Source organism: Asterias amurensis, chromosome 6, assembly GCF_032118995.1.
Source record: "Asterias amurensis chromosome 6, ASM3211899v1".
NCBI lineage: Eukaryota > Metazoa > Echinodermata > Asteroidea > Forcipulatida > Asteriidae > Asterias > Asterias amurensis.
In genome coordinates, this window is record NC_092653.1 from 1,835,183 (window position 1) to 1,859,484 (window position 24,302).

The 24,302-nt window shown below is 36.4% G+C and overlaps 1 protein-coding gene and 1 long non-coding RNA gene across 2 annotated transcripts; one reads left to right on the forward strand and one right to left on the reverse strand.

Annotated features, from left to right (window-relative positions):
• Positions 1-1,136: 1,136 nt before the first annotated feature.
• LOC139938137 (uncharacterized) lies at positions 1,137-8,622 on the forward strand. Its single transcript, XM_071933519.1, has 9 exons — positions 1,137-1,368; positions 2,575-2,646; positions 3,386-3,567; positions 4,230-4,426; positions 4,895-4,964; positions 5,396-5,548; positions 5,809-5,850; positions 7,318-7,449; positions 8,142-8,622. The coding sequence occupies exons 1-9, from the start codon at positions 1,137-1,139 to the stop codon at positions 8,262-8,264; spliced, it is 1,203 nt and encodes a 400-aa protein (XP_071789620.1). The 3' UTR covers positions 8,265-8,622.
• An 8,930-nt stretch (positions 8,623-17,552) lies between these two features.
• On the reverse strand, positions 17,553-22,914 carry LOC139938936 (uncharacterized). The gene is made up of 3 exons (XR_011786240.1): positions 22,782-22,914; positions 18,442-18,691; positions 17,553-18,033 (listed from the first exon to the last, which is right to left on the reverse strand). It is a non-coding gene; the product is annotated as an uncharacterized lncRNA (long non-coding RNA).
• Between the last annotated feature and the right edge of the window lie 1,388 nt (positions 22,915-24,302).

A 24,302-nucleotide genomic window follows, 5' to 3' on the forward strand; every position in this document is an offset into this window, starting at 1 on the left:
TCTCACATCTTGCAGAGTCTGTGGTGTTCAATATATAGGTGAAACAAGAACTATACTCAAGAGGCGTTTCTACGGCCACAGATCTACAGTCAAGACCCAAAAGCTAGATACACCTGTAGGTCATCACTTCAATCTTCCTAATCACTCCATTTCTGACATGATTTTACAGGGCATAGGCACTAGGCAACCACAGAGAGACTGTTCGTTTGAGTAATAATAATAATAATAATAAAACCGTTCTTATATAGCGCATATCACCGTGAGGTCCTTATGCGCTGTAAAAGGAAATCAACAATTATTGTACAAAGTAAACAGATATGTTTTCAACCGGGTTTTGAATTGTTCTGATGTCTCAGCCTGTTTAACAACCTCTGGAAGACTGTTCCATAACTGAACTGCTGCATATTGGAAAGAGCGGGAACCGTACGACTTGGTTTTGATAACTTGGGGGGGTCAGAAGGGATTTATTTGAAGATCGCAGATTCCTGGTTGTTTTGTACTACTGAACTAAGCTTTGAAGATAAACAGGGGCAATACCATGGATACATTGATAAGTCAGAACCAAAACTTTAAAATCAATTCTAGCCCGTGTTGGTAGCCAATGTAGATCCTTAAGAATGGGTGTGATGGATTCCCGAGTGCGAGTTCTGGTGACAAGTCTGGCCGCTGAATTTTGTATGCGTTGTAATCTGGCAATCTGAGTGTCCGGTAGTCCGTAAAGAAGGCTATTGCAGGTATCTATGCGGCACATTACAAAGGAATGAACCAAATTTTCAGTAGATTTCACATCCAGATATTGTCTGATGGAGCCAATTCTATGAAGAGCAAACGAAGCAGCACGACAAACATTGCTGACATGATTGTTAAGTGAAAGATGGGTATCAAACAGAACTCCGAGGTTGCGAGCACTTGACACTGGGCATATGGAGGTATTGTTTAATGTGATACTTGAGAGAGGACTAACAGGTCTGTGACGACTGGAAAAATGAATGACCTCTGTTTTGTTCTCGTTTAACTTAAGAAAGTTCTTAGTAGACCATGACTTGATGTCTTTCAGGCATTCTTGATGCCGTTTCACAGCTGTGATGAGCCCGGTACGCTGATTGTGTAGTCGCATACAAAAAGTGGTGAGAAAGATGGTCTTTGATTTGGAGTGCCACAACCCGTTCAATCATCTTTCCCAAGAACTTCAGATTAGCTATCGGTCTGTAGCTATTAAGCTCCTCAGTGTTGAGTTTGGGATTCTTCAAAATAGGACGAATATGGCAGTGTTTCAAAGGATCTGGAAAAAATCCATTCTCCAAAGACAGATTAATAATGCGAGTAAATATTGGAGCGAGTTCTTTGGCACAGAGCTTTACCAGCGAGGTCGGAACAGGATCAAGACTACAAGTTGAAGCTTTTGATTTTGCAATAAGTCTCACAACTTGGTCTTCCGTAACAGGTAGAAAATCATCGAGGGTTTCATGCGATGTTCGGAATGTAATGTCCGGGCTGGCAGTCGGAAGTTCGGAAGTTTGTTGAAGATCGGTTACTAGTTTTTTAATCTTTTCTGAGAAGTAGCTGGAGAACCGTTCAGTGAGAGGCATATCCTGGCTATTATCGGAGGGAAAGTTCTTTGTTGTTTTCGGATGAAAAAGCCGACCGAGTAGGGAAAAACTCTGGATCAGACGCCTCCAGACCATTCAACCCCATGGTCTGAACATCCAAGAAGGAAACGACTAATAAACCTTTTGTTTTGCCGTCTCCTTTTTCCCCATAGCCTTTTAGCCTGGGCCTCATTCACCAATTAATTACTGTTTTACCTCCCCACCCTTGATGTTGTCCTTTGTGTTTCCATCTTCTTGCTTGTGGTCAATTAACATTTTGTGATATTTGTCTGTATTTATTATTTCTTTCACAGATGACATCATGCTCACTTTCGAACGAAATCTTGGTTGCAGAACAGGGGGGGATGAAGCAGCAATGAGGCAGGCATCCCATCATCGCCGCCAAGTCGAGTTAGCTGCAGAAAAACTTAACCTTGAAAGCCCCGTCATGCTGTTAAAATTAGGCATGCCCTTGAGGTACGTTCTTCATCCTCTTTATTAGTAATTTGATCTCTATGAAAAAAATAATTAAAATTGCATTTGATTGGTCAATCCAAGGCAACAAGAGTGTGATATTAGGGGAATGAGTATGAGCTTGGCCAGTTTCAAACTCTCAATTTTAGACTCGGAAGGGCATTGTGACACTGTCTAGAAAATCCTGTTCTATCACCCCCATTCTGAAACAACTACACTGGCTCCCTATCTCTCAACGAATCATCTTCAAGCTGATGCTCATTGTCCACAAAGCTCTAAATGGCAAGGCTCCCCACTATATTTCTGAACTGCTTCAAGTTTACACTCCATCAAAGAATCTTCGATCAAGATCCATGCTTCTCCTCATTGAACCCAAGTCTCGACACTCATGGGGTGACAGGTCTTTTTCTGTAGCCGCGCCACGGTGATTTGTGACATTGTGAATCGATCTGTATTAGTGTCATGGATTTAGTTTCTTATAGTAATTAATTTTTTATTTATTGTTTATTAGATGTCATCCTGGACCGCGAAGATGTGGCCAAGTTCATTTTGAATATCAAGAATGAAGCTGAAAGGGTTACAAGTAAGACAAGATTACAAGTTTTAACTGGCATCTGATCATAAGCTTAGTTTTATGTGAAGACAGGTACATCTGTTGTGACAGTGGGGAGAAGGCCTTTTATTATTTTGTATTTTACCAATCGTTAATTATAATAGAAAAAAGTTAGAGGTGTAGTAGATATCTCTAAAATTGGTGAATTGAGAGTTTTAGTATTCATTAGAAAAATGCATCCTAAATAGGCTGTCGGTAAGATGGATTTTCAATTCATACAAACCTTTTACTGAGAAAACATCAATGATTCAAACACCAAACAAGATGGTTGCAAGCCAGACGGTAATTTTGAATTTAATTGCCAGTTGTTATTTTGTGTTCCATCCAATCGAGTTCATGGAATATTGACAATTCATATTATCTTCCAGTACGCGCTAATCCACCAATCAGAAGCTCGAACTACTAGGGGGATAAAAAAATATATGCTACGACCTCTGTTTATATCCTACTTTTTATTACACAGTGCGTATTGTGAAATTTCATTTTATCACTCTCTGTATACGGACCGTGCAAAAATTACATTCTACACTTTGTGCGTGTGAAATAACGCTCTGAATTTTTAAATTTTGCGCGTTGCAAGTGAGACTGGAAAATAAGTTTGTTATCACACGCGCGTTCGTGAAATACAAAAAAATATAGCTCGTCTGCTTCCCATCCTTCGGCCTGGATAACTTATAATAACTTTGTAATATCATTCTGTTTTCCACAGACATTCTTGAACATAATCATGCTACATGGAACCACGTAATTTTGCTGCGAAACATCTTGATGGCACTTCTTTTCTTGCAAGGTGCTCCGAGATCGGGAGTGGTATCAAATATGACAGTGGGGGAGTTTCTTGGTAGCAAGGAAGTCCTTGATGGAAACTTAGAAATTCATAAAATTGTGACGGTGAGTATTATACATTGATAAACTGACATCACTGCCCGCATTGTGACACTGTCTAGAAAATCCTGTTCTATCACCCCCATTCTGAAACAACTACACTGGCTCCCTATCTCTCAACGAATCATCTTCAAGCTGATGCTCATTGTCCACAAAGCTCTAAATGGCAAGGCTCCCCACTATATTTCTGAATTGCTTCAAGTTTACACTCCATAAGGAATCTTTGATCAAGTTCCATGCTTCTCCTCATTGAACCCAAGTCTCGACACTCATGGGGTGACAGGTCTTTTTCTTCAGCCGCGCCACGCATCTGGAACTCTCTACCACTTAATTTTCGATCTTGTCTTTGTACCGCAAAATTCAAGTCTCTTCTCAAAACTTATCTTATCTTATGTCACAGGTTTTCAAGGATTAATTTTGTTGTGTCTGTTTTTCTGTATTATGTTTTGTTTTTGTTTTGTTTTTTGGTTTTACTGCGCCTTGAACACCCAGCATGGTGGATATGTGCGCATTACAAGTCTTATTATTATTTATTATTATTATTATTATTGTTATACACGCACTAAGGTTTTTGAAGCTGCTCTGTTGAGTCTTGCATGTCAAATTATATGTTTTGTATAGGAAGTTAAATATTAAACCTTTTTTTCTCTTTATTTGTACTCATACAGGTAAGCCATCACAAGACAAGAGGTACTTATGGACCTCAGCTAGTGCCGCTTGATAAACCTCTCCAGAGGTGGATGCAGATTTATTATGAACTTGGCCGCCCACTCACTCCCGCTTTGAATGGAACTCAAGAGGAGGACCCTTTTTTCGTTGGGATTGGTGGTCTGGCGGTTAAGAAGGTTGCACAGGAACTGCAAAGGTAACAGAACAAGAACATTCAGGTTAAATCCTGTGTTTGTTGTAATCTGACTTTGTGATGTTGGCATGGTTGGTAACTTATTGGGTTTTTTTTCCTTGTTTTTTTCTCTTTTTTTCTTGATCTTTTAACCTTTTAATTATGGTGTCCTGGAGCATTTCAAAGCATTATACAGTATTCATAAATACCCAAGACAGTCTGATTTATCCATTCCGATTGGTCGAGAGGGCATCACGAGTTGTTGTTCTTGATAATTTATCTCAAGTTTGTCTTGGAAAAATTATAAGGTCCAGGCCTCGGCGCGGGTTTAAACCACTAGTTGAAAACCTCTTCACCACACGTTGATTCCCTTATTAAAACCAGGTCCTGTCTTTAGTACATTATCAAGACTTTAAGGATATTTCAAAATTACCTGTTTTAATTTTAAATTGTTTACGATGTATTTTGATGTTTGAAATTTTTTCTTTTAAGGCTTTGGGACAGGCATGACTTCACAGGGAAAATTAATCCCAACATCATTCGGAAGACAGTTGCTACTCTTGTAAGTATTTGCATGTATGCATGTTATGTTTTTCTTGCATGCATTGTCTGGTTTGAGTTACATTACATTTATTGTTCAGGTAGACTGCACATTTATTGCCAACGGAGGAGATCCAAAACCACTTAGTATGTTAATATGTTTTCCTTGTGGTGTATTGATTTTAAATGTACAAGATTATGTTGTCATCTAAGGTACTTTTTAAAAAGGGTCAAGTTTATTACCAATTGAAAATGTTGCAGAATGCAAACGGAGGATGCAGTTTAACTGTTCAAACATTAAGTAGAATTGTTTTGGAAGGCATGTGCTGAAAGATTTATGATTATTTAATTTTTGTAATCTCATATACTTCTGTTGTTATTTTTTTGGATGTTTCAGCATTTATTGCTGATCAATGGAAGTTAAGATAGTTGCTATTTTGTTTTAATTTTCAGAATCAAGGTTCAAATTTACAACCATCAGAAAAGACCGGGGTCAGTCGACTTATGGGGCACTTAGAAACCACCCAAAAGAAGTACTACACAGCCAATCAAGCCCCAGTGGAAGCAATCAAGTATAAGAGAACCATTCATCAGTTGTTATATGAGGTAGGTGCTGCTAAAATACTGCCAAGATTTATTTTACTGTAAGTAAGGGCAGATCTTTAAAGAGGACTCTAACAAGCTTTTAAGGGGAGTCAAAGGTTTTAGGATGATTGTTGTGAAGGCGAGTTTCTGGCGTTGGTGGACCTCTTTAACCACTTTTTCACCCCTGAATTGTGTTTTTATAGCAGTACAAAGAAGGCTGAGTTTCCCATGTGATATACATAATTATGATACAAGTCTAATTTCAACCTTTTTTTCACCAGAACACTCCAGGTGGATCGGCAAATGACTCAGACCCAGAGCAGGTAAGTTAATGTGGACTGGGTTTCTCGCAATAATGACCTCAGAGAATACGAAGCTAGACAGGTTGTTTAAACAATTTCAATGCTTTATGTGGTTAATTTTAAATTTAAGAAAAAGCAGAGGGACTATAAAACAAGCTACTGGGCCTGCTGGTCACTGAAAAAGAAGATATTGGGGCTGCGAAGGTTATGATGACAAACTTGAAGACTTCAGAAACAGGTCCTTGTCCTTGATCAGGGGACAGGATTACTGTTTCTGGTACGACTGGTTATGACAAAAATGCAGTGAAGATAAATAGGCTACAGTTGATGACACGCTGTCCTGCTGTCTCTCTTGATCTGGATTCGGCCTAGAGCAGGACAGGGGATGAATATACAATTAATTAAAAGTTCTTCCAGCAAAGTTGAAGATATTGGGGCTGCGCAGGTTATGATGACAAACTTGAAGACTTCAGAAACAGGTCCTTGTCCTTGATCAGGGGACAGGATTACTGTTTCTGGTACGACTGGTTATGACGAAAATGCAGTGAAGATACATAGGCTACAGTTGATGACACGCTGTCCTGCTGTCTCTCTTGATCTGGATTCGGCCTAGAGCAGGACAGGGGATGAATATACAATTATTGTGGTGATAAAGCTGGGCTGGCGCAATCCAACGTAGATGTCCGACAGAGGCAAAGTGTAATTATTGAAGGAACTTGGAGGGTTAATTCTAACACTATCCGTCCTCTGTCGGTGTCCAGTGGCCAAGTTTAAAATTAATACTATGCCATTCACAAATATAAACTACACTAAAATTAAATACCTAATAATAAATCTTATAATCCTTTAACAGAAATCACTAATCTTGAAAGTAAGATAACTGTGAAACAATTAATAATCAACAGGTGTAATCAAATAAATCAACCACTGAATAAAACAGACTCTAGTTAAAGTATCTGGTCTTGAACAAAGTAGACAATGAAATTAAACCATGAAACAAATAAGTACTGAATAATGCAGAAACTAAATCAACATTAATTAAATCAAGTTCAAAGCAAGATAATACTGAGACAAAATGTAATCTGGCAATTTACATTTTGTAAGCATAAAAAGTCAAAAGAGCATGGAAAACAACAAGTCAACAATTATCAATTCAAAATAAGAGCTTGTAAAAAGGAACTTCTTTTCTAGAACTTCAATCATCAAAATCTGAAACACTATATCCTTACACAATAGAAAGTAGCAGTGATTGTTAAAACTAAATGTTAAGCGACACGCCGATCTTTACTTTAACTTTTAAACCTAACTAGGTTCACAAGAAAGATAAAAGTAAAATCAAACTCACCTAGAGCAGGACAGGGGATGAATATACAATTATTGTGGTGATAAAGCTACTGGTTCTTTGAGAGAGTAGCAAAGCTTTAATAAACCGTAAAAGGGAAGTAATGCATAATCACTTAACTTTGCACATTCTAATTTTCTTTTCAGACGAAGAAATTACGCAAGTTCTCTAGTAAATTGTTTAGCCATGAACAAGACATCACTTTGTTGGAAGAAGTCAACAGACTTCGTGCCTTGGAGGAAGCAAAACCTGGGAAAAGTCGAAACCTAAAGGATTTGGTGCGTATTACAATAATTTTTTTGAATTTTTTAGAGCTGAAATAACTTTTCCCGGCTCATCAGCTCCACTACTCATCTTATCGCAATCATGGTGTGCATGCTGAGTCCATTATCTTGCCATATTTGGAGTACCACCTCAAGGAATAATTCCAATATCACTTCTCTTGTTCAAACTAATCCAAAACATACCCTAAGCTATGATGGTCTTTCAAAAAAAGTAGCTCAAAACCAGTTTTGCAAATATTTTTACAGTTAAATATGATACAACTAATAAGCCTCTCCTAAATTGCAAAGTCAACGGCTGTTTTAGATCACAATGAATATTAATCTATGTGTAGACTCAAAACAACCGTCGCATTTATCACCTGACACGCATGGCCGTCTGTCAACCAAATAGTTTAAATACATTGTTGTAGTTGTCAAACTTATGCTATATTTTCTCCTACATGAAGTCATTAAAAGGAATGTTTTGTTGTCCCTCTCAATGCAGTTAAAAAAGGAAGAAGTAATCAATAGCCCGGTACACGATGATACAAATATGTTTTTTGTTTGGGTACTAATTAATCCTCCTTCACATCATTTTGATAATATAGTTCTGTTTTAGGATGAATTCTGTACTGCATTCAACATGAAAAAATGTGTCAGGTTGTTTTCATTGTTTTTCCCCATTTCCACCCACTTCTTCCTCACAGGTCAGACAAATGATGTCTGAAGCCTGGTCTGAGTATCTACACACTTATTCAAGTATACGACCACATGCGGAGGTTGGACAACTGTCAAGAATCATGAAGCTACTGAAGATTGGTTCACAGTAATTATGACATATCCAAGGTACAAATTACAAGGTTAGGTTAAAAAAGGGCAGTCTACCCGCAGGTCACTAAATTTATTTTCATTTTATCTGCAAATTATTCATCGTTTTTCGTGCGTGACCTCTTTGTGAATATATAATTAGTCCAAAGGGCCTCTGGAATTCGGTCATTTTCGGCCGCTTCTGAAATGTATTGACAGAAATAATTTTGAAAAGAGAACACGACGTTATGAATTTCAGCAACAGTCCCCAATTAGTTTATATGGATAGATTATTTCATATTCTTCCCTAAAATGTTAAAAGCGAGACCGGATCGTAGCTAGTCTCATTCAGCTTAGATATAGTAGACAGGCTAGCTCTGTTGTGGATCAATAAATATAAATAAATCAATCAATCAAACAATCAATCAATTGATAAAGTAATAAAGTAATAGATAAATAAATAAACAAATAAAAACAAAATATATATAAGGACAATAAACGGATCAAAAATAGAACAAAAACAAAAACAAAACTAAACAAACAAAAAGATTAGTAGGTTTGTTGGGATTGCAGGTCATGATTATAAACTGATAATTTGTTACAAAAAACATTCAAAGCAGCCAGAATAAGTGAATCTATCCATGTATACTAATTGAGGACTGTTGCCGACATTCATAACAGAAACATTTGCTGTGTTTTTGTGACTTGTTTTCTTTTTTTTTAAAGCCATTTTTTACGTACAAACTTTTCATATAAGGCTGAAAAAGACTGAATTTCAGAAGCCCTATGGACATATATTCAAACCGAGTTCACGCATGAAAAACCACACCAAACACTGCAGATAAAATCGAGCAAAAGCTCATTAAAAACGCATGGGTTGCGGGTAGGCTGAGGTGTCTTCTTTATTTTAACTACATTTAACACTATGTTTGTTGGTTAAATTTTGGTTAAAAACAAATCCTGTGTTTATGCTCGGTTAAAACATGGTACCTGAGGTGTAGAGCCAAGAGTTGCTTAAGGCAACAAATTTGCTAAATAACAACAAAAACTTGTTTTATTATATTCAGTTACTGCTCAAAATTCCATGCGATGTACATTACTTTTGACTCTAGTTTTTAGCGGCGGTTCACTTAGAAAAAAAAAATCTTTTGGAGTCTTAACCGATAACAAGGGAATCAAAGTGTGTTGAATGGATTTTCAACTAGTAGTTTAATCCCAACGAGGCCTGGTTTTTGATAATTTTACCGAGACGAAGCCGAGATAATTATCAAGAACCAGGCCTCAGCGGGTTTAAACCACTAGTTGAAAACCGATTCAACACACTTTGATTCCCAGTCATAAACACCTTTTTGGTAAAAAACATCAACACTTTTTGGTCAAAAAGTGAAATAAATGCAAACATTCTAATTGTTCAATTATTTCTTTCAACACAACACCCCTCCAGCTATGAAATGGTAAAGCCCTCCGCCTCCCTCGGGTAAACAACTCATTATAAGTGGGGTTGTTAAAATTACCCAAAATATTTACCCAGTGCGAACACTCTTATTTGTGACCCCAAAACACTGCACGATGGACTGAACAGGCATGGAGTCCATTTACATTGCCATTGTTTGAAACCAAGACCAATACAAAGATGAACTCATGAGCCAGACTTCAGTAGATCCAATACAGGTGCCATTTTTAACCAAGCATAAAATTGGGATTTTTTACCACGATTTAGCCTTTACAACCATGAGGCTAAATTCAGTTTAAATGAAGCAAACCCCATTTTAATCTAGACCTCTTGTAATTTTAACCTAGAAGATATTCACAGTTGTGATGATTATAAGTTTGAAGTTGTATTGTTGAGTCTGTTCGTGTTAAAACTCCAGTATTTCTTGTTGAAATAAGTACGGTTGACAATTTACCAAAATGTTACTGGTAATTTAGGACAAGCTTTTAACCTAGAAGATATTCACAGTTGTGATTATGAGTTTGAAGTTGTATTGTTGAGTCTGTTTGTGTTAAAACTTCAGTATTTCTTGTTGCCAATTTACCGAAATGTTACTAGTAATTAAGGACAAGCCATTGCAGTTCCGTCCTAGGTTTTGAATGCGGGAAGCTTTACAACACTTAAGAAAATGAGGCATAAAAATAATAACAGGTTCTTTTACAGTGCTTCACAGAGAAGCGACAAGTTAAGTGACTTGTTTAAGGCCTAGTCACCAGGGGTAATAGTATTGATGTGCTTTCAATATGCTCATATCGGGCTGTGATTAAGTGCTATGTAATAACCGGTTGTTACTATTTGCAGTAATGAAAGGCATTGGTGGAGTCAACCTAGTGCAATGACGTCATGACGATGTCATCACCATAAACACCATCTTGTTGGTTAAAACTACAAGAAATGTAATTTTAACCAAGCATTAAAACTTAATGACGATGTCATCGCCTGTCTTGTGATGTCATCTCATAAAGGTTTAGATTTTGAACAGCAATAAGAGACCTCAGGTTTCTGATACGAAGAAACACGGTTGTTAAGACTAAAAGAAATGTAATTTTAACCATGCATCTGAAAGCACACAACTTTGTGTGACAAAGGGTGTTTTTTCTTTCATTATAATCTTGCAACTTCAACAACCAGTTGAGCTGAAATTTTCACAGGTTTGATATTTTTATGCACATGCTGAGATACACCAAGTGAGAAGACTGGTCTTTGACAATTACCAATAGTGTCCAGTGTCTTTAAAGACGATGTCATCCCCTGTCTTGTGATGTCATCCTCTGTCTTGTGATGTCATCTTATAGAATTAGATTTACTGATACTTTGGGGTTAAGTTTTTTGTCAAAATTTATAACTTTAGATGTCATCATAAAAAGGTGACACATAAGCAGAGAATAAGATCACTGAACAACTTTCCATTTAAGCAACATGGTCCAAGGGGTGGTTCTGGTATTTATTTATTTATTTATTTATTTATGGTTTAATTGGGAAGAGGAACACATTCTATAGTCATGACAGAAAACATGAATATTTAGTTAAGAAAACATTGGCAAATTTCACCAGTTGTTATTTATCGCAGACTTGTCTTTTTGCATTTGGAGGGACATGGATATGTTTAAAGTTTGTGATACACAGCATGTATTTTAATCAACACTTCAAAGGCAGATGAAAATTAGATGTGATTTATGCTCTTTTTAGTAGCTTGACCCATTTGTGTGGTAATTCAGCACATTGTTGTGCTAAATGCTGTTGTGCTAAATTTTAGTTTCATGGATGTTAATGACTTTAACAGTTTTTTTGTTCTCCACAAGAACCTTTCACGGAAGACTTTATCCCGGAAGACTTTTATACTCCAGTTGAACCTAGTTAACTGGGGTCAACTAGTTCAACTGGACAATGTCGAATTTCTATTTAAACCAGGTTTGAACTAGATTTAACTAGACTTAGTTGTATAAACCAACTGATTTGTGTCAAATTTCCATATTAAACCAACTGGTTTTAATTGTTCCACTAGTTTATCAACTGTTTTCAGTTAAGCCCGGTTTAACTAGGTTCATCTGGGATTTACCATTGGGATTGTTGATACCTTGATAATTGTAGTTATGAAATAAGTTGTACGTGGGGGAAAAACAATACATGTACTTGTATATGGAATGGTTTTAATTTATAGTAAATTACACATTATAATATTCATCCTTTTCACTTGATGAAAAGGACATGGTGTAGAAGCTCATTTACGAAATTGGCTAAAATTATAAATAATTGATAAAGTATGCAATATCTGGCTTGAATATACACAACTAGAACATTTGTTATCCCACTAAATTTAGTGGCATAGCAATTTTGTCAGAAAACATATTTTTTTTTGTAAATTCAACTGTTCCCTTTAATTTCTTTTTATATTTTATTTATTTATTGAAAAAAAATGAGCACTCCTGTCGATTAAAAGGTGTTCAGATGGCAGTTTTTAAACAGATTATCTACATATGTATATTATATTATCATAAATTATATTACATTATATATTTTATCATTGTTCAAATTATGCTGTTGTGTTTGAATTGTTTATGTTTTGTTTATTTTATTTGAGGACCACTTTCAAATTATTACAAACATCAAAGTAGTATACTTTAAAGAAATAAATGAATTAAACTTGATGAATTGAAACTAAATGTGATTAAGAAATTTACTAAAAAGTGGACAAAATCATTAGAACAAAAATAAGGTTACCAAGCAACATAACATCTCGGTGTACCTTCTGTGACTTTGTGCTTAGCAAATGGTTTGTCTCCTTGTGTTGCATTTGGAAATTTTGACATAATCTGTGAAATGAACTTCATTACTATTTGGAATATATAGATGAACTTATTGTGGAGCATGTAAATATTTGTTGCACCATTTTTAAAATTTTTAACATTTTAAACATTTTTAACCAAATTAAATTATTGTTATTGAAATTTTAATGGTTGAATGGTTGTTTTAACCATTATGTTTGGCTGTATCTTTACTGAATATTGAATATAGAAATAAAAAAAGTTTTTAATCGCTGAATATTTAGCAAATGGTTTTTCTCCTTGTGTTGCAAATTTGGACATAATCTGTGAAATGAACTTCATTACTATTTGGAATATATAGATGAACTTATTGTGCAGCATGTCAATATCTGTTGCACCATTTTTAACATTTTTAACATTTTTAACCAAATTAAAATATTGTTATTGAAATTTTAATGGTTGAATGGTTGTTTTAACCATTATTTTTGGCTGTGTCTTTACTGAATATTGAATATAGAAATAAAAAAAATTGTTATCGCTGAATATGAATCTTTGTCTATCCATTTGTTAGTGTACTGCATCTTCTAATGAATAGTTGTCAAAAGTAGATAATTCTTAAATATATAGATAGATAAGAACTTTATTATCCCACACTGGGAAAATTAAAATTAACTAGAGATTGAGAGTTTGTGAACAAGCTCAAGGTGTTCGGTTTCCGGTAGTAAAAGCCTGGATTAAAAAACAAATATTACACCTTGCTTTGTTCTCAAGATTTGTAATAAATGATTCAAATTACAAAAACTGTCAAAACCACATGATTACGTCATCTAGTAAAAGTGTATGTTTGGTGATGTCATCGGTAATACTTGTATGGTGTGATGGTAAAGCATCAAAGGATGTTTTTTCGACCTAAAAGACAATAAACCACGCCCTTTCAAATCATTTCACAGTCACTTCCCGTTTAAACAGGTCAAAAGGTCAACGAAAGTTCACCAACATATCCAGTTCTGTCAAGTACGTAAAGCCCTTTCATATGATGTACAGATTGTCAAAATAGCTTATGTAGTTTAGGAAATATGAACTTAGGAAATATTGACTGACGACTGAAGAAAAGACTGTAAGGGGCATGTATGTTTTAACCGCCTTGAACGAAGACTATTCTTCATGAAGCTTTTTCGCGCTCTATTGATAATATTTTTAAAAAGAAGTAAAAAAAAAAAAACGTGAATCAAAAATAATGACTTTTTGAAGTAATAATTTGAATTTTTATTACTCAAGAATGGATGACATCATCATGACCTAACTAACACATTATTCCACTCCTAATGCATATCTAACTATGTGCGAAGTTTCAAGTTCATACGAGTTTGGGAAGTGTGCTTTTGTTCGAGGACAAGGGACGAAGAGAAGAAGAAGATGAAAATCTGGATTGTTTTATTGATTTGTTTGTACTAAAGTTTTGTTTAATCCGGCAGTTTATTTTAGCAAGACCACTCCTAATTGCTTGGGTCTTATGCTTTAACCATTCTGTTTTCTTTGAATGTTTTGTATTGTAACATCCATGTCTGTGCATGGAGGTAGAAATAGATTAGTTTACGTAACGTCCTTTCCTACTAGAGAAAGTTTGAAAGGGCTTATGTTATTTCAGAGATTTTTTTTCTTCAAAATATTTAACTCAAAATAACTTGGATAGTTGTTTTAACAAATAATCAAAACAGTTGATGATTATGCTAAGTTCAAGAAGTAATAGATATCGTAATACTGACGTGAATTCCGTGGGCCCAAAACGCCCTTCACCCGGGGGGAGTGGTCGATCGATGTAACGTCTCTATTCTTCTCGGTGTTTAACCAAAACATGACCAATGTTCGTCATTTTGTACTGTTGTTTTCTCACATAATTAAAAGTCCCATTAATCACTGAAGTAGGTGGCCATCTCAGCGAAACTTCGTCTTCAATTCCACATTGACCACTAAGCCATCAGAAGGGTAACATTTGAACAATTTGACGCTGAAGATTGAAATGAAATCGTTTTCGCAGCGTTCTGCATAGCTATATAGCTCTATGCATATCACGCTAAGGCACAGAGTACAACAAACTTGGCAGCATGCCACCAAATAAATTATGCCTTATACACTACACGTGTACGCCACAAGTGTTACGCACAACCAATGGGGAAATTTCGTAGTTCTTTATACAAGAAATTGTGAACTTTCAAACTCGATTTTGAACCAGAAGACTGGTGAAGTTTCAAGTTCATACGATGTTTGGAAAGATGTTTTTGTAGGGGGACAAGGGACGTACAGAAGAAGAAGAAGAAGAAGAAGAAGAAGTATCAATAAAAAAAAAAAAAACGAACAAAAATAAGAGGTGTTCCGGGCTGTTGGCCCGAACACCTAAAAAAAAACCGAACAAAAATAAGAGGTGTTTCGGGCTGTTGGCCCGAACACCTAAAAATGCCTCGGCAGTTTATGCACTTTGACTGATGGAGAACCTATCATGTGGGGTGTTAAAAAGACACGACCAAGAGTGTTTATAGCCAGTTGGCCAAAGCGCATTCGACACTCCTACGCAAAAGTGTGGGCGCGCAACGCAACCAATTCCCACAAGGATCAATGTAAACAGCGCCTGTGCGCAAAAATTGACAATAGGCCTACAAACAATTTTACACATTTGATTTTCAGTGATTTTCCTGTTTACCTACACCTATGTTGCTTTTTACCAAAAAGGAGCATTTACGAATGGGAATAAAGGAGTGACTCATAGGTCTTAATCTTAAACGGCCATTTAAAACCTTGCAGGGTCATGGCCATTTGTTAAAGGACTGAGCTAAAGGATTTAAATAGCCGTTTAAGACCTCGTTGCCACTCCTTCATTCCTTTAAAAATTATAAATTAAAATTTGTAGTCCTAGTCCTATCTGTCCTAGGCAAACATAGGTTTGTGGGACCCGAATGCAGTTAAAGGTGGACGTTATAATAAACTAAGAGGACACGGCTTGTAGGTTTCAAATTGTGTTTATTCTGAAAACTAGAACTTATGCAATTAGGAACAAACAAAATAGAAGATTACGGGAAGGGGGGTATTCTTTGTACTAGTCACATCTATAGTAATAATAATAATAATAATAATAATAATAATAATAATAATAATAATAATAATAATAATAATAATAATAATAATAGTGGTAATTTATAATGCGCCATGTCTGTCTAAAAGACACTCCTGGTTATGTATAGACTACACAATTTAATCGTTCTTGAAAACAATACACAACTTATATTATGGGGAAGGTGCTTCTGAAACACAAAAAAACCCAACCTTCTTAAGTCCGAGTTTGTAAAGACTGATGTGCAATGTTCTGCCAGTAATTACATTACCAAGTCAAGTTCTTTTGAAGCGGTAAAAAATCTGTTAAAAATTGTGAAGAACCTTTAACTTGACTAATAAAAAACCCAGCACCTCTTCCTAAAAGCACCTGTTTTTTCCACATCAATATCTTCTTGAGTTTTGCCGCTGATTTTAATATTTTCAGTGCTTTTTAGGTTAAAGGGCCCATGAAGATGTTTTTATAATTTTTATTAATTCATACTGTGGCTTCATACTGTTTGAAATTTACAAATCATTATCACCTATTTTGATGCGTCTGTTTCTAGATAAAACACTTTAAAGCCATTATACACTTTCGGTACAGATTTACAAATAATTTACAGGGTTTACAGAGGGTAATTGTGAAAGACTTCTCTGATGCCCATGCCCCTGCGTGTCCCTGCATTTTAAATACGCTGTCCATGCAAATGCATATATACAGTTGCCAGCAGTGCCACCCTACCCCCCCCCCCCCCCCCCCTAGAAATAGTCTTGAAATCAAGTTTGTAACTTACAGTATTTGTCACTGCCAAAGTATCGCCGCACCCTCGACTGGTCATATAGCATACATGCTATAATGTGTGATAGCTTGTCCTACACTTAAGAGTGGTCACATGATAACAGTCACACACAATAGCATATACCCTTAATATGACCAGTACAGGGCGCGGTGGTACTATTAAAAATTTACCTTTTAATAGTTACACTGCGGTTTTAAAGACAGCTCTGGTACCAAGTGGTGTATTATTGTAACACACTTGGCCCTGGTCAGCCTTTCCACTGTCTCTGTCACAGATGGGGTAGTTGGTTGGAGTGCGGCAGCTCCCTTATTTTAGAAATGTTACTTCTAAGGTAAATATGGATTTAAAACTTGTGAGAAAATATACATAAAAATATATACTATAATAGACATCATTTGTTTTTACAAAAACACAATGTTGGATTATCTGCACACCAATTTGATGACAATAAAGCAAAGACCTTTGTTGTCTTCAATTATTTTCATGAATTAAAAAAACTTTGAGCTATTTTAACAAGGATAACCATGTCACCTTGTTGAAAAAAACAATTACAAGGCAATCTAAAAATTAGATTTTTTGTACAAAAGGAAAATATTAAAGCTTTTGTTCCCTACACTTAAGCCCGGTGTGGTGGTTTCAGTCTTCCGCCGTGTTCAGTTTTCCGGGTGATGTAGTCGGACATATCAGCACGTTGTTCGAACGGTTTTAGCTTTCCGGCATGTTCAGTTTTCCGGGTGACCTGTCAGATACCGCCGCGAGTACCCTGGCGCGAGTACTGCAAACTGTTTACATTACGATTCTTTTCTGTGTACTCACATTATCTCTTGCCCCATCTTTACATGTATTCATGGGTACAACTTTAGGCAGGTCACACTCTGCTTGCATAAAAAAAAAATCATACGATCCACACGTTTGCCGCTAGTTGTACTCGACTCGTGGACGCCGCCATGACAGCTACCGGAGGGTAACGGATGACTCAATACGACACTAAAATGGACTACTTTCGCTTGCTGTGCGCAGGCATCGCATGACGTAATGCTACCGTATTTGGTCATTCGGAAAACTGAACACTGCAGAAAGTTTAAACCGCCACACCAGTTCATACTTCCTGCGAATGCGAAACAAAATTTGGTGACGCAACAATCGGTACACGCTTCATTTGCCTTTGTGAAGCAATTAAGTTCACTCGCACGAAGCCCTCACAGGAAGTATGAACCGGGCTTTATACTTATAAATTTTAGGGGCATTTCCACGGTCAGTCGCATTACACTTGTCAGTGTAATTTCTCGATCTTTGTGCTAGAAGTTCTATGTGAGATATTCTTTCCACTAAGCTTATAGACTGATTTGTACTTGACACACAAGGCTTTGAAGTGATAATATTAGAAATGTTGTGGGCTTTGTGCTCTGGATGTTATAACGTTGTAAAAAGCGGTGTCATGTCCATGTTTGCTTGGAATTGCCCATAGCCATCACAAGACAAGAGGTAAGTATGGACTTCAGCAAGTGCCGCTTGATCAAACTCTTAAGAGGTTGAAGAGCATTTACTTTAAACTTGGCCACACACTGACTCCTGGATTGAACGCAACACAATGGAAGGACACTTTTCTGTTGGTGTTGGTGCTCTGGCGGTAAAAGTTGACCGGAACCTAGAAGGGTAACAAAACAAAGAAAATTCAAATTAAATTTTGAGTTTCATAGTAAAATACTCTCTTAATGTCCAAAACTCTAATAATGTAACCTACACCATAAAATTCAGTTTGAGAAAATAAAGTAAAAATGAGAAGACAAATAATAGTTCGAATTTTATTGGTATCAGATCAGACGGCCATGCTTGCCTAGCAAGCCTAGTGAAAAGCATAATAGCTGTTTCAGTTTGGGTGTTAAAAAACATTGCACTATAAACAGCTGACATTAACTGATTATTTTGAAACGGCTATCGTAGCTTTTGGTAGTTTGTGTTATTTTCAAAAGAAATGTGATAGTGCATCAAAAAGTGATCAAGATAGGAAATCCGGCCAGAATGTCAAATGAAGCATAGATCAAGGGTCATTTACCTCATACGAGGCTCTTGTTGTTCTGAGGAATATCATCTTGGCTCTCCACTTCCTTCTTCAAGTAGTTTTGCTTCGAAATATCTTGATAAAACTTCTTTTCTTGCAAGGTGCTCCTAGATTGGGGGTGGTTCCAGATATGATTGTTGGAGAGTTTCTCCGCAGCAAGGAAGCCCTTTGATGGCAACTTGCAAAAGAGGACCCTTTTCTGGTGTTGGTGTTGGTGGTTTGCCAGTAAAAAAGGTTCCCTGGGCTACATTGTAAATAAGTAACAAAACATGAAAATTAAGGTTAAGGTTTTAAAAGAAAACATAGGGTGGTTGATGGATTACACAAATAAATGTCACATAAGAAAACCAAACTTATACAAACCGTCAGTGACGATAGTCTATTTTAACATGGATTTAGTGTATTTAACATGGATTTAGTGTTTTGCTTGTTTGTCACCAAAGGCTAATTGTTGTGCTTTCATTGCGGGATAGAGCACCACCAGAGTAACACTGAAATTTACGATGTTGTATATTTACCTCTAGATAATTTATACTATGTAATATAGTGAGACATTTATAACAATACAAGTTATCACACAAGCAGGAGTGGAATACGAAAAAATTTAGCGCTTCTTCGTCCCATATCCAACGAGGCCGAAGACGCAGACGCAGACGCGCTATATTTTTTCGTAATATTTACGAGCGCCCGTGTGATAACAAATTTTATTTTCCAGTCTCACTTGTAAATTTTGCACTGTCCGTATACGGAGCGTGACAAAATGAAATGCACAATACGCACTGTGTAATAAAAACAGAGGAAGTAGGAGGGTAGATCCGTGTCAATTCAACACGCTTTTGGACCTGACCCTCACGGATTTAAATGAAATTCGGTGTGCTGATTGGACTCCCTGAGAAATGCCCAAATCCCAAATTTTATGTAAGTTGGATCATTTTTTTGGGAGATACGGCTTAACGAACTTTTGACTAATTAGCATGACCTGCTATGTTTGGACAATCATATCTCCAAAAGTAAAATACCTACAGAGATAATATTTACATCATTGTGAAGCTCTTGGCATGGCCCACATTTAATAACATAAAATCAAAAAATTTCCACGCACCACCGAAAAAATACGCAAAAATTTGACCTTTGACCTTGATTTGCGTAAATGCGTATTTTTCAAAATGCGTAATTTTATTTTTAAATGCAAGTTTAAGATGTAAGCAACAATATTCTGAAAAATTGTGATGGGTACTCTTACAGTTTTTTTGTTATGTTTTTTTGAACATTGGCTATCAAGGCCAAAACCATAAAAACGCATTGCACAACATACACAATGTACAGTGTACAGAGTAGTGTGTGGTAGTGTTTACACGCACATTAAAAACCATGTCACCCTGGTAATAATATGGAGTCCAAAAGTCTGTTTCATGACATGACTTAATGAGCTAATTCATTTCATCCCCTTAATTTAATATAGGAGACACTGTGTATCAGACTGTGTATAGGCCCCCCTACATGTTATTTAATGTACAGTGTACAGAGTATTCACATATTTAGTGCTTTAAAAGTCAATTCCCTGGAGGATGATCATAGAGAAAAATGTGTTGTGACCCATTTAAATCATACAGCAAGAAAAAAAAGCAGCCTTATAAGGCAGGTATCATAAAGGTTTATACTGGAGCATCCAAATCTTTATTTCACTCGAGCACACAGTTTATGCACCGGCTGTCGCAAGAAGATATCTGAACTGTCGCCTGAGAAAATACTCTCATTAACTGAAAGTTCTAGCAGTGATCCAGAAGTTCAGGGACCATCAATGTCATCTGCACATCAGGATGTTTTTGTGCAGCCAAATACCGACATTAACATTATCAATGAGGCTATGAAAATTATTGGTGTATCTCCTATCATAAGTAAGAACAAAGCTCATGGAAGTTACATGGAAAACAAGGTTGAGAGAATAGAGACAACAATTAAGCAGAAACTGGAAACTGCTGCAGGAAAACAGTTCGGTGATGATGAAAGTGAGATGATAACTCAGTTGAAACAAAAGTTTCATTCCTTGACCAAGAAAAGTGAAAAAGTTCAAGTCTTGACCGTCTTACCAGTGAGTTGGAGTATCAAAAGAATAGCAGATGAATTTGGAGCATCAAACTACATGCCAAGAAAAGCAAAGAAACTGGTGAATTAGCAGGGAATGCTTTCCATTCCAAATCCTAAGGCTGGAAAATCTCTTTCATTAAAAATGGTGCAAACTGTGAGAGACTTTTACTTGTTCGAGTCCGTCAGCAGACAAATGCCAGGGATGAAAGACTTTGTATCGGTTACTGTTGATGGTGAGAAGAAACATCTCCAGAAACATTTTGATCTTTGTATCTGAAAGAAGTGTTTGAACTTTTCAAGGAACATCCTCCTGAAAGTTTTGCTGGAAATTTGCTGAACTTGGGCTGAAGCAGTGCATCCTTGCCGGATCTAGTGGAATGCATTCAGTTTGTGTTTGTACTAACATCAAAATGTGAAACTCAAAATGTGAATGATTATCTTTGAATTTCTAATGTACGTGTATCATGTACACATTACTACACATTACACTGTACATGTACATGTACATGTACATGTACATGTACAGTGCGTTTTTATGGTTTTGGCCTTGCTAGCCAATGTTAAAAAAATCATAACAAAAAAACTGTAAGAGTACCCATCACAATTTTCCAGAATATTGTTGCTTACGTCTTAAACTTGCATTTAAATTTTTTTTTCGCATTTTAAAAAATACGCATTTTCGCAAATCAAGGTCAAAGGTCAAATTTTTGCGTATTTTTTCGGTGGTGCGTGGAAATTTTTTGTTTTTTTATTATCAAATGTAGGCCATGTCAAGAGCTTCAAATTGATGTAAATATTATCTTGGTAGGTGTTTTACTTTTGGAGATATGATTGTCCAAACGTAGCAGGTCATGCTAATTAGTCAAAAGTTCGTTAAGCCGTATCTCCCAAAATAATGATCCGAATTAAATAAAATTTGGGATGAGGGCATTTCTCAGGGAGTCCAGTCAGCACACCGAATTTCATTTAAATCCGTGAGGGTCAGGTCCAAAAGCGTGTTGAATTGACACGGAATGACCCAGGATATAAAACAGAGGTCGTAGCATATATGTTTTTATCCCCCTAGTAGTTCGAGCTTCTGATTGGTGGATTAGCGCGTACTGGAAGATAATATCTTTATGTCTCATCGTATACCCCAGTGATTGCCTATTTTCACTAGAACATGTAGAAAGCCATAAAAACATAAGTATACTTTTTAATTTATCACACCACGAGAAACGGGGACGAGCTATATTTGTCTGCGTTTGATAACAAATTCATCCTCATGCTTTTTGCAGATGTATGTTTTGTGTACAGCGTAAAACAGCACAATACAGACTACAGAGTGTTCGAACGAATACAGGACACTTCTGCACCTCGCAAACTCGGCACCTTGCAAACTCGACACCCAGTCGGCACCAAGAATGTCGGCACCGTACAAACTCAGTCAACAAGTTTTTGATGTTTTAACTAGGGTAGGCTAGGTACTACGAGTGTTAAATTGCGTCCATGTCAGTGAAAGTTTGCAAGGTGCCGAGTTTGCAAGTTGCCGAAGTGACAGGTACTCATTCGAACAGAGCGACCATGGAGTAATTATAAGAACTAGAGGGCGCAAACGCGACGGGAACACAAGGAGAAACACACGCCATTCTGTACGCGTGTTGAATATGAATGACATGTTGGAGTTTGTGTTTATTGAACACTATACGAGATGCTGTTGTGTCAGCTTACAAAATGGCCGCACAAACACACGTTGTGCCATGCCAACTGAGAAAATGGTCGCCTGCGCGCATGCCGGAACACGTACAAGCCAGTGCGCTCTCTAGTTCTTATATATAACTCTATTAGCACGATAGAAAAAGGTTTGATTTGTAATACCAACCACTTGTGCATGCTTTCATCATGCATCTGTATAAAAATGCTCACTACACAATTAAAACAATATGTAAACACGACAGTACTCAGTACAGTAGAATACATGATTCAGTTGTTTTTTTGTGTGATTTGATCCATAAAGCAGATGATTCTGTAAAATATATTTAAGCCAGGAAGTTGGTGCATCTACTCATGTCACAGTTTTAACAGTAGCACTGGAAAAACTAAGAATTAACGTAAATAAATTCTGATTTTATTCACATATTTATTGACATTACTTTTCACACACAAACAGATACGTTTTTACAAAACTGCCATTTTGCCACGTATGCCGTGAGGTTTTGAGGCAAAAACTAATCAAAAAACAACAGCTTGTAGTGTTTAAAACTTACCCATTGAGTGACAAATGTCGTCTCGAAACGTTCATGTACATGCAGCGAAGAACAGTTGCCTGAAAACATAAAAAAAAACTCCGAAAAGATGATGTTTTTGGCCTGAAAAATGCTCACTGTGGTCAACTGCACTCCTGTATATATGGCCGCCATCTTTAAAGTGTCCACTCTGAAAGTTCTTGAAAGAGCCTGACATACTCCCATTTACTACAAACCCCCTTTTTACAAAATTGTAAAAGGGGGTACGCGAAAATGCACAATACCCGCATTTACAACAAAAATGGTAAAAGGAGGCATTTTCTTAAAATGCCCTACTCTCATTTACAAAATACCCACCTGAGGCACTGACGTTCGTTCGTTCGTTCGTTCGTTCGGTTCAAGAGTTTGTTTGAAATATAAGATTTTTTTTCGGAATTCAATGTTTGCATTTCTTCGGTGTTTTAATATCATGTAGTTTATAAAACGATGTTTTTTCCGCTCAAAAATTTGATATTAGTCTCCATGTTTAATCGCCCTACATCTGTAAAGCAGCATCTCTATAGTTGTGACGATCGTTATTTGTACATTACCCTTCCGCTAGGTTCAAGAACTGGTTCATGTTTCTTTAAAAATCTCAAGTCGGTTAAAAAATAAAATTGCCGTGTTATCCTTATATAACCTCCCTGGATTTATTTAAGTTTCCATACACACGTTTTTTGCTCAGTTGAAATACCTAATGGCATTGTGTTCGTTACTGTTTTTTCCCCAAAGATTGTTTTAACTTGGGTTTTTCTGTAGTGCACTCGATACCGTGCTGGTTCACTGGGCCATTTAAAAAAACACGACCAAACATCAACCAATAATGTTGTTCTTGACTTTTTGTTTGTTGTGGTATTTATTTATTTGTTTGTTTGTGTTTTTGAATTGGGTATTTTGTTTGTGTGTTGAATGCTTGTTTGTTCGTTTTCGGTTTTGTTTGCTTGTTTTGTATTGTGATTTGTAGTTTGTTGTGTTAATGTGTTAAGGAAAAAACCACAAAACCATTAAAATGTGCCTGTGATTTCCTTTACATAATGTGTTTCGAAAATAACAAGCAATTCGTTGTTAGCACATGACTCAAAATTTGACTGACAAAATAATCACCAGACATTAATCTAACGTCTAAGCGTTGAACTCCCATCCTTTACATACATTAACCAGGGCTTGGTACGGCTTGGATCAGTTCCATTGGCAGGCGTACCTGAGTAAACATTTATTTTTATTCATGAATTATTAACCAAATACAGGAGTGTGTCGTTAATATATTAGGCATGAACATTGGATTGGTTTTCCCAGACAAACAGCGGTTTCCAAACGATGAAGTGATCGTTGTTGCTAACTAGAGAAAAAAACAATCGTTGTTGCATATCTCATCATAATTGTCAAAACAATAAAACTATATTTGTGTGTTGTGAACGAGGAAAGATCCAGCAAGGTCTTGGCTATCAAAAAAACAACAACAACAACAACAATAACAACCAAAACAACAACAACAACAACAAC